Source organism: Benincasa hispida, chromosome 1 (genome assembly GCF_009727055.1).
Source record: "Benincasa hispida cultivar B227 chromosome 1, ASM972705v1, whole genome shotgun sequence".
NCBI classification, from domain to species: Eukaryota; Viridiplantae; Streptophyta; class Magnoliopsida; order Cucurbitales; family Cucurbitaceae; genus Benincasa; species Benincasa hispida.
This window is the reverse complement of record NC_052349.1, coordinates 46,927,810-46,939,231: the sequence shown is the minus strand read 5'-3', so window position 1 is coordinate 46,939,231 and position 11,422 is coordinate 46,927,810. Positions and strand designations below refer to the sequence as shown.

Below are 11,422 nucleotides of genomic sequence, written 5' to 3'. Positions count from 1 at the left end.
AAGCTTTTCACAGAACAGATTCGCTTTTCATTTTCCGAAATAAGTTTGGAAGTGTTCTGTTAACTTGAAGTAAAAATGATTCATATTAGTAAAATATCGATGCATTCATTCTGAGTAGGGTTTCTTGCAGATTTTGTTTTTATTTTGCTTTTGTTTTAAGATTGATACTAATGTAAGATGAAGGGTTGTTATCCAGTTTATTCCCACTGGATCTCTGTAATGCCTAAATTTTCTGGTAATACGATTAGACCTTATGGTTATGAATAATCAAGTTGCATTTGTGCTGGCAATCAAATGGTGGTACTGGCGATATATTTGTTTCTGTACTTTATTTTATCATCCATTAATCTATGAGCCTCCAAATGGCTTCTTCTTGTGTATGTTAATAAGTATGCTCTCAGAAAATTCAAAGAAACTGAGTTCTTTTGAAGTGGTTTTATGCTGTTTGATTGGCGGTATGGAGAGGGGTGATGGAATATTGATGTCCTTGAGAATTTTTCTTATGACAAGGACAACGCTGCTGAAACTTTAGACCATATAAAATTTTCACTAGAACTGATATATCTTCTGTTGTTGGACTTCTCCTTTGTGAACAGTTATCTTTTGTCTCTCGTCCTACTTCTACTTCAGCGCCAACCCCCCCATTCCTTCAAAAGAAAAAAAGAGAAAAAAAAAATTGCATTTGGACTTTCTTATTTTAACTGTAGTTCCTTTTTCTATGGATCTTGAAATTGATCACATGGGCATCAGAATGCAAAGAATTCAGGCCAATATTCCAATTAGTTTGCTCTATGATGAGTTAGTCTTTATGCAAGTTGTAACAGTTTGTTCTATTTGTTCTTCGATTGGTAAAGATGACTTTGGTTTATTCCTCTAGCAACCTTCTGTTTCTTGCACTCTGATTCGCATTCATATCGAAGCGAGTTATCGTAAATGTAACTTGTATAGAATCATGTTCCTCATAATTAACGGTCTATAATCTAGATATTGAAATTTTGCAGTGGTTGAAATCCTACTGGTTGGATAAATATCACTAAGACTCTAAAAGTTGATAGATAAGCACAATAGATGAGCTTGTAGAACAAACATTGATTCATAGGCTGGAAAAGGGATGTGTTAATGTAGGAAGATGCACTTCCATGTTGGCTAAGACTTGTTAGTTGAGGTAGCAGACACATACCTCAATGATCTGATATGAACTTTGAAATTGAGGTAGTAGCTTAAAAAGTCGTCATCATTCCTTCATAGGTGTGCTAAGGCCATAGTAATATAGGAAGATGCACTTCCCTTGTACTTGTAAACTAATATAGGAAGATGTTCGTTAATTTTGAAATTGAGGGAGAAGCTCGAGAATGCTCTAGGATTCGCTATTTCCAATATTTGGAACCAATTAATTGCTGTTGGGAGTGTATTGATGTAATGATTGAGAGGAGATGACAACGACCTGATATGCTTTGTTTTTCCATCTCCTGCTGTGACATATGAAAGATTTCTTTTCCAGAATGTATTGTCATTCTTGTTTGATGTAATTGAAGAGAGCTTGTTCCAATCACTAAGGTATGAAGTAGACCATATAAGCAGCCTCCATATTTTCGTACTTTACCACTTGGCGACTTTGTTTTCTTCTCGGTTCAATTTGAGTATGGTAGAAATATTAATTTACCTTCTGAATGGCCCCCATAAATTCGAAAAATTTGCTCATTCTTTTGATAAGAAAGACTCTTATACATGTTATTAGGCTAAAAATGGTTTGATTGGAACTAAACTGGTATAGCTGCTAAACCTGTTCATCGATGTGCTTGATGTATTTTGTGAACCCTGAACCTTTAGAACTAAGCAAAGAAATCTGTGAAGCAAATCCAGATTCTCTGCCACAGATGGGGGACATGATTCATCATCCCATCACTACAAAAAAAAAAAAAAAAAAAGAGGTAGGATCACAGAGACCCACAACTTTTTTCCTTCCATTCTTTACATAAAACATGGGACCCCCACTCCCTTTATTCTGCCCATAGCTTCATTTCTACTTCCTAGTTATTTTTTCCTTTATATATAGTTGTTATTTAGTCAATTTCAAACATAAGAGGTTGACGTTTGCTTTATGATCTTGATTTGAAGCTTTTCTCCATAATTTTGGGCCCATGTATTGTGGCTGACATTATGACATGGATTAATCTTTTCTTTTTCATGAAAAAACTTTTTGTGGGGTCTAGAACAAAAATATTTTTAAATTTCAGGAAATCAATGTTTGTGATTAGTTTTGACTAAATTTTCATCTAGTACATGCATATCTCATATCAAGATCTCTCCTAAGCCTTTTTATTCTGTGAATTAAGTTTGATAAATTTAGCTGGTGAACTTTTTGATCTCTATGATTTCGATAGAGGAAATAATCATTCCCTTCCCATGTGCCTATTGTGAATTGTTTTCTTCACTGTAATTGAGAATGATTTTTACCATTGGCTGCAATTGGTCAGGTTGGAGCTGATGGGACTTGAGAGGTCAGGAAGAGGTTTCTTTCCTCCTTCACCGACGAATTGATTTGTTCGTTTATTTGCTTAGTTGAACAATTATTTACCGTTTGAATTTGCTATGAAAAAAACAATCAACCTGAGATATTAAGCTTGAAATGGAAAGACATGATACGAAATGTCGAAACGATTCGTCGTCGTCAAGAAAAGAGTAATTGTACCTAAATAAATTATAGGGAATACATCAAAAAAAAAAAAAAAAAAAAGGAGTGAAAAGAGAAAATATCACTTCATTCAACAGCATTGTATGGCCTCATGGTGTAGTAAAGTATAACATGTTCAGACAATTTTGCTCTTTAAGCACCAGCTAAATGTACAGGGAGACCGCTTGATGTTTGAAAGCTTACAAGTTTTTATGAATTCTTTTCATTACTAAATAATTTTGATTCAGTTAAAACCATTGTAACATGATATGTTTTGAAGAGTTGGTTAAATTACTACTTGGAGCTTTTAATGTTTATGGCTTCATTTTAATTTGGCTTCTATACATTAATTCAAATATTTTAAAATATTTTTGTTGTTACTATTGTATATAGGATTTAACTAAACCATTATAGGAAACAATTGACGATTATAATCACTGAAATGGTAAATTGATCCTTTCATTTTTTGTTTGGAAGAATAAAAATAAAAGAGCAGACACATTTGAATTTGAATTGAAAAAAAAAATAAGTTAAATTATATATAAAAAAATTCTTAAAATATGTTGTTGGTTTTGATTTTATCTCGAACATTTAAAAGTTTCGTTCTAAATCTTGAATTTTTTTAGAACGAAGGCTCATTAAATTCATGGATGTGTTCACTTATGTGTTATTTAAGCGAATATATCTAAATGCATACGAAAAAGTAGGTGAGAGTAGGGTTAGGGTTAATATCAAATTGATGTATGGTTCACAAATGTGTATTTAGATTTGTTCACATGAACATATAGAAATATTTTTGTCTATAATTTAAGTTTACAATGGTTGATTTGAAATAAACTCTAAACTTCATGGGTTAAAATTAAAACTTATAAAGTTAGGGTATAAAGGAAACTTATAATTAAACCTAAAAAATCAAGATTTAATAGGATTACTTTATTTATTGAGTCAACTTAAATTAAATTAAAAATTGTAGATTAAGTTATGACTTAGTTCAACAATTGCAGAAGGTAGAAGATTGAACCATCATCATTTAATAAGGTTTATCTATGGAGCTATGCTTGCATCAAATTATGATATTGGTTCTTATGATTTCATCAAACTTCATAAACTTTATTTATGGTTATGTTGACTATGTGACTTATTTTATTTATGTAGTTGACTGCCAATTTGAATATGCTAACATCCAACATGAATATAACTATTGGTAATTGGCTTGTACCCCTATCCTTAGGGTAGAAGTTCAAATTCATTTACTCCACCAAAAAATGTAACACTTTAATTAGTTGAACTCTGCCTTAACTGATCATGTTATTGTCTAAAAATTATTTCTGAGATCCAACACGTCCTAGAGACAAAATCAAATATAAAGGGACAAATTAACCTTTTCCCTTAAAGAAAGTCATATACCTTCACTCTTTCGAATCTCTACATTAGTGTAGTATATATATTCAAGTCGATAATTAAATTTATAATTCAAACCTTAATTTTATTACAATAATTATGAAGCGGACATCACAATTGATATGGTAATTAATAATATGATACTTAACTAACGAATATTTAAAATTAATTATAAGAGTATAGCTCAATTGATACAGTATTTATATTATCTGCCTCGAAGTAAAAGGTTGGATATATATATATATATATATGTGGATGGATGGATAGATAGAGTAGAATGATTGATTTGATTTTGTTGAGTAATGATCAGATGAAGAACATGAGAGGGCGTGATCAAGTTGAAGCCAAATGGCAATGGCCATTTCTTGACCAAACCAAGCATCAGCAGAGCTCTGCGTCCGCCATTAACTTTCACTCCAGTACTGAATTCTGAGCCTTCAAATAATTCAACCTCCACACCCTTCTCTGGACTCTGGTCCACCATTCTCCCTCTCTCTCCTCTCTCTCCTCTCTCTCCTCTCTCTCTCTCTCTTATACATGGGAGAGAAGCCTTGATCCTTTGAGGAATGTAGTCACTGGATGAACATCTTCTGTACCCTTTTTCCACTGTCCCTATAAAGAAACAATCTTCTGGAAAAAGAAAAACAAAGGGTTGTGATTGTGAACCAAAGGAATGTCGGTTTCAATTTGAATTTCAATCCCTCCCACTTAAGAATAGTGCTCCAAATTCGATTTAATCAGTCCTTTCTTCAGTGTAAAATCGGAATTTTTTTTTGGGTTCTGAGCCGGCGGCGATATGGGTGGCGTTACTTCTTCCATGGCGGCCAAGTTTGCCTTCTTCCCGCCGAACCCACCTTCGTATAAGCTCATCACCGATGATCTTACTGGCCTTTTGCTTCTCAGCCCTTTTCCTCATCGCGAAAATGTTGAGGTTCTGAAACTCGCCACTCGCCGGAGCACCGATATCGTTGCAATCTATGTCCGGCATCCTATGGCGACTTCGACTCTGCTGTATTCTCATGGCAACGCTGCCGATCTGGGTCAAATGTATGAGCTCTTCATCGAGCTTAGCATTCACCTGCGTGTTAATCTAATGGGGTACTTTTTTTTTTTTTGTTTCTCCTAATTTCTTAAGCATTTGATTGGGTACTTCTTTCTTTCTGTTCTCTCTGTTTTGATATCTGGTTCTCTCTGTTTAGGCCTTTTGATCTTCTCCATTGATTTTAGCATTCAATTTTTGAAGATGATGATTTTGATTGCTTGCATTTTGTTTAATTTAAGCAGACTTAGTTGGATTGGAGGGTGTACTTCTCATAGAATTTTGTTGTTGCTTGGTTTCCTTGTAGATTTTGCTTCACTTCTCTAGCATCAACATGGAGCTTAAGTTCTGTTTCAACTTTTTGTGAATTATATTTTTGGTAGATCTTCCAATTTTGTGGGCATCATTTTCCCTATGTTCGTATCAGCTTATCAACTTATCGTTCTTTTAATCAAAGTTCCAGAGCTATATTTTGGGCTAATTTAGAATTCTTGATACGATGATAAATAGTGAATCTTAATCAATAAAATCATAATCAGGACAGAGAAATGGTACCCTTTGTCTCAAGGAATTTGTTAATTTATAGGTTATTTCAAGCACCGTCTGCAGGTAGGAAGTGATGTGAATCCATGCCCCATCTCATGATTTTCTGAATTTTAAAGCTTGTGAAGCTCATTTTGTAAAGATGGAAATTTGATCTTCAAGTCTCTGGGACTGCGAATCTAAAATTATCCTGAAACAATAAGAAGCAACTGTTCCTAATACTGCTACCTCTTACTCCTTGCAGGTACGATTATTCAGGTTACGGTCAATCATCTGGAAAGGTGTGTTGAAATTTCCTTCTGATGACAGAAACAACACCGTAGTCTATATTTATACAATGATAGAATCTTTCAAGTCTCATCTGAGACCTAATATTGTGTTGCAGCCATCTGAGCAAAATACATATGCAGATATTGAGGCTGCATATAAGTATCTCGAAGAAAGCTATGGTACCAAGCAGGAGGATATCATCCTATATGGTCAATCTGTTGGGAGTGGCCCGACTTTGGATCTTGCAGCTCGACTTCCTCGGCTAAGAGCTGTTGTTTTACATAGTCCAATACTTTCTGGACTAAGAGTCATGTATCCTGTAAAACGCTCTTACTGGTTTGATATTTATAAGGTAAAATTATTTTTTGATTTATTGGTTTTCATATTCATGCCATGTGTAGTAAATGGACTTTGTTTTTCTTTGGCTATGTGCAGAACATCGATAAAATTTCTCAGGTCAATTGCCCTATTCTCATCATTCATGTAAGTATGGTCTTCAACCTACTTCCTCTTCATGGCTTTGTACATTGTTATTTAACGTATGGGTTATGGATATGATTATGTTGCATCAGTGGTTTAATATTTTAATATATTTTGGTTGTTTCTATCTTCCTTAGTGTCATTAGGAAATTGGTAATAGGAGGCACTTGCTCTTTTTGGCTGTTAATTTGTGTAATGTTATGAAAAGAAGATTAAATATTTCTGTCCTGTTGCTTTGAGTAGAAGAAGAGGAAGCATCATCTCTCGATTTAGTTGGTTCAGTTTTCAAAATCATATACCATGAAAACATCAACGAAATTAACTCGAGCAAGAGTAGAATAGGATCCAAAGTTCAAATAGAGACGAATGCAACAAACCAAGTCCATTGACGAGTCTTTTTCTGTTTATCCAGGCCACAAACAGTATTACCAAACCATTAATTTTTGCCTAATCTAGTTTGATACCTCTTATGTCGCCATGATCTGGGCATTGTCGAAGATGACGGATATTACCAGATTAGGAAAATGGTGATCCTTAGATTTGATTTTGAACATCGGAAAGGGTCCAGATTTCTCTTAAAATTTTGTGTAATACTAATGTTGGAAAACTAATCTACATTTATGTTTGCATACCTATTTTTTCCCAAGTTCTGTGCAAGTATCCTGGAACTATTCAAGATTAATAGATCTTTACATCATTTTGCAGGGAACCTCAGATGACGTTGTTGATTGCTCCCATGGCAAGCAACTTTGGGAACTCTGTAAAGAGAAATACGAACCACTGTGGCTAAAAGGTGGAAACCACTGTAATCTGGAGCTCTATCCTGAATATATCAGGCATCTAAAGAAGTTCGTAGCAACAGTCGAGAAACCTCCTTCTCAAAGATACAGTGCCAGAAAGAGTACAGACCAATATGAGCAGCCACGGAAGAGCACAGATTTTTTTGAGATTCCAAGGAAGAGCACGGACTGGAGAGAAAAACCAAGGCGGAGCACTGATCAACCAGAGAAGCTGAAGAATCACTCAAGTGCTACTGATAAGTTAGAAAAGCTCAGACTCTCCTTTAACCATGGGGAAAGGTCTCGCAGAAGTGTTGATTGCCATGAAAAGTCACGGAAAAGCGTCGATCACCAGTTGGAAAGAGCAAGAAAAAGCGTTGATCGGCTTGATAGAATATGGACTGGGTAATTCTTCCTATAGATAGACTGCAAGATTCAAGGAATTGGGTGTGCATTTGCAAGGAAAAGGTTCATTTAGTTTTTCTTTCCCCTAATTTTATTCCCTGCTAGCCGCTGCTGTGTAGTTGGCTTATCACAGCCTATAATATTTAAACTATCGTGATGAATGAGAAAAAGATTTGGTGTCATTAAAGAAAAACTGATTTCTTGACACAATGAGTAAATATTTTTCCCTTCTTCGGATTTTCAAGTCTTATGGAGAAGCCCACTTCTTTAGTTTCAGATTTATTTATCAGCTTTCCACAACTTTGTTTGAGCTTTGTTCCCAACAATATTTCACTTTCGTCCGAAATGAATCGTAATCTAAAGGAAGCCCTTTCATTTACCATTGCTATAGGCTAGGAAAACCCAACTGGCTCGAACAGTGTTTGAGTCCGAGGAAGCCTTAGATTCGGCCCTTAGCATAACATCTCCAGCATCTTCCCATTGCCTCCCTTGACTCGGAGTAAAAAGAGGTAATCCTAGGGATTGGTAACGAATGAAAGAGCTACTACTTCTCAAACTTAAAAAATATATCCAAATTCAATTAGTCCATACATCTTTGAACTTTTGCTCAAACAAATCATCTATTTGTTATTTTTAGAGCTTACTTTTTTACGATTTTCTGGGATGTGTACTATCTTATGGGTTTTGTGGGATGAGCGGAATAGCAAGGTGTTTAGGGAGGTGGAAAGGGACCCTAGTGAGATTTGGTCTCTTGTTCGCATATTTCTTTGTGGACTTTGATTTCATAGACCTTTTGTAACTATTCTATTAAACGTTATTTCACGTAGTTGGAGTCTTTTTGTAGGGGGAGCTCCCTTCTTTTGTGGGCTTTTTTTTTTTTTTTGTATGTACTTGTATTCTTTTATTTTTCCTCGATGAAAGTTGTTTATATATATATATATCCACACAAACCAACATGAACATGATAGAGGTTATGTTCACACACGAGTCAAAGAAACAAAGTACAATGTATCATGTCAGTTCTTTCGAAATCGAATATAAGGATTCATCATCTTGTATTATTGTAGGTGACAAAGACAGCCTAGCTAGATGGTCTGAATTCAAAATGTAGAGATGATTATTACAGAGAAGCCATAGTCAAAGGTTGATGATGATGAAAGGTTGTTTATTTAATCCCAAAAAGTGTTGGACATTGAAGACATTTTGGCTTTTGGAACATGGGAAGAACAAGAAAAAAAGAAGCATGCGCTGATATGAAGAAGACTGCATTTGCAGGAAATAAGAGGTGAGGATTTGACTTTTTGTCTCAACTTCACTCTCTTTTTCAAAGCTTTCTTCTGCAGAATCTATGTGATGTCTGGTCTCCTAAAACAACATTATGGAATGCTTTCAAAGCATGTCCCTTTCTGGCTGTCGTTTGACCTTATAGTTCTTCCCACCCTTTGCTCAATGCTCTTGAAAGGATTAATGGTATCGGCTTCGAAATCGTTCTTCGGTTTTTTATGACATGAGTTTTGCATATGATCTTGTTTCAACTTATTGTAACTAATTTTTTCAACGTATCTCATATTTGCCAAGTTTGTTTTGAGTTGTTTTTGTTACCATACTTGTTAATAGTGATTGCAAGTGCGTAATGAGTTTAACATTTACCAAATCACCTGGATCATTGTGTTGCAATTGCATATATGTGAACTATTTCCCATCATCATGTCATTATTCTTAAAAAAATTGAAAAAAAAACGGGATTTTGAAGCAATGTTAGTTGATAGAAGGAGCTTATTTATATTATTGTTATATTCAGTTTTATTTATTTTTATCTTTTTTTTTTTTTAATTTTTAATTTTCATGTATATTTTTATCACAATTTATCTCATACTATATTATTTTATTATTATATCATTTTTAACTATTTGAAATACATGGTTGGTTATCAATCTTTTTCAAAACACTTAATTGCAATATGAGTTAGACGATTTAAACTAATCTAATGTACATTGTTCGGGCAAAAAATGATGTCGTTTCAAGCTTAACCAAAACAAATAAAATTTGTAAAACACTTACAACTACTGATACTAACAAATGGTGGAAGGACAAGATCGATCCTCAGGGAACCTCTTTTAACTAGCAAACTTGATTCTTGAATTCCAAAATGGGGGGAGGTTGTTGGATTTTTAGAAACAAAGTAAAACTAAGATTTCAATGTAGAAGATATTGGGGAATTATGTTGGTTAGCCTAATTCAATCCTTGGCTTAATTGTATTTATGCAATTTAATCATTCCATAACTCACTAGAGATATGCCCTAATGTTCCAATTAGTTAATTAACCCTAAAATTGTCAATTAGTCAATTAGTTAATTAATCAATTTTGCATGAAACTTTAATCAAATTAAAAATCATCTATTTATAGATGAATTACATGCAAATGAATTTAATCATAAAATGACACCAAGCCACATTTGGTTAAGTGGGGATTGAAGTGGGCAAATTAGTGGGGAAAATCCAACTTTTTCCACTAATCCAATTTATTCCATTTAAAAATTGAAATTTCTCAAATTTTAAAAAAATGAAATTTAATATTTGAATTTTGAATTTCATAAATTCAAAATTTGATTTTTATTTAAAATTAATATGAACTTGCATGCTTATCATGTAAAATTAATGTAGCTAGAGTGCTTAAGATCCAAATTGCTTCAGCATATTAAATGTTAACACCATCAATGCTTTAATCGTCTGTAACACTAAATTATATGAAATAATTGAGCACTCAATTTATGTTAATTTTAGCTTGGTGGGTGTTTTTTCATGAGATGAATGTTGTGGCTGTTGGAATTTGTTGGGTTTTATGTCCTAAAACTCGTGGCTTGTAAACAATAAAATATTTTCTATATTCAATAAAGTTGTTATTGATTTACTAATTTGTAATCTTGAATCCAATAAACTTAGAACCTTTGGCTATATCATGAATACTTGGAATTTACGTAGAAATACAAATACGATCAAGTTCGAGTAAATAACCAAAAACGGTCTATAGTATAGGGATAAGGCTGGGTACCTTATCCTAAAAACACTATTGGATGACCCACTTTGTGTTTTGATACAAACGATGTGATATTGAATTGTTCATGTGGAGACATGTAAGTGAAGGTGTCCTACGTAATAAGTTTGCATAAGACCGGACCTCAAAATAGTCACGTTTATAACGCCTTTTACTGTCAAGACTGATTATTTCAATACGATGACCTAGGTAACTCGATTTGAATCCTGAGCCAACTATAAAATCATGTCTATTCGGGATTAGCCTTAGAACTACATGGGTGAGAGTAGCCCAAGTTCGGCGCTCAATAAGTCCTCAATTTTAGGGGTAAGATTAGGTAGATATTTGGGAACATAGGGTGCGAGATGGAATTTACTCCTACCTGCTTCTCGAGATAGTAGAAAGGTTGTTCCCTTAAGTGCTGACTCTAAGTCTTGAACAAGGGGCCCCACCCTCTCACTGGATTGAGAGGGGCTCAGTTTGGTAGTTAGATCCCAGACCAATTGTTCATTAGGGGATCAATGGAATTTAAGGAACAAAAAAATAATTACAGGAGTAAAACGATAATTTTGACCTAGCTATAATTACGAACGACTTGTGAAGGATCGACTTATTGATCAAGGTTATATTATGTGAGCAAAAATATATCTATAGTGAGGAGATTGCAGCTACTGGGCTTTAGTGGAGCGTCCAGGTAGTTAACGATTGTTGGTTAACTAGGTTAAAGAGTTTAACCGGTTAAACTTAGATCATTGGAGCACATGATCTATAGATCCATTAGGTCCCCCTGCTACCT

At 34.2% G+C, this 11,422-nt stretch overlaps 1 protein-coding gene across 3 annotated transcripts; it reads left to right on the top strand.

Moving 5' to 3' along the window:
• The first annotated feature begins 4,871 nt into the window (after positions 1-4,871).
• Positions 4,872-9,179, top strand: LOC120067497 (alpha/beta hydrolase domain-containing protein 17B-like). 3 transcript variants are annotated; one of them, XR_005478992.1, is made up of 7 exons: positions 4,872-5,173; positions 5,902-5,938; positions 6,043-6,279; positions 6,363-6,410; positions 7,113-7,654; positions 7,983-8,100; positions 8,659-9,179. XR_005478992.1 is itself a non-coding variant. In XM_039019048.1 (5 exons), the coding sequence occupies exons 1-5, from the start codon at positions 4,872-4,874 to the stop codon at positions 7,593-7,595; spliced, it is 1,107 nt and encodes a 368-aa protein (XP_038874976.1). In that variant the 3' UTR covers positions 7,596-7,869. The 3 variants fall into 3 exon arrangements, 1 of the variants encoding a protein (XP_038874976.1); XR_005478991.1 differs by lacking the exon at positions 7,983-8,100; XM_039019048.1 differs by lacking the exons at positions 7,983-8,100; positions 8,659-9,179 and having other exon boundaries at positions 7,113-7,869.
• The last annotated feature ends 2,243 nt before the right edge of the window (positions 9,180-11,422 follow it).

Coding starts and splice junctions, on each gene's coding strand:
- LOC120067497 (XM_039019048.1), top strand. CDS start 4,872: ATGGGTGGCGTTACTTCTTCCATGGCGGCCAAGTTTGCCTTCTTCCCG. Junction 5,939..6,042: donor ACGGTCAATCATCTGGAAAG/GTGTGTTGAAAT, acceptor ATTGTGTTGCAG/CCATCTGAGCAAAATACATA. Junction 6,280..6,362: donor ACTGGTTTGATATTTATAAG/GTAAAATTATTT, acceptor GGCTATGTGCAG/AACATCGATAAAATTTCTCA.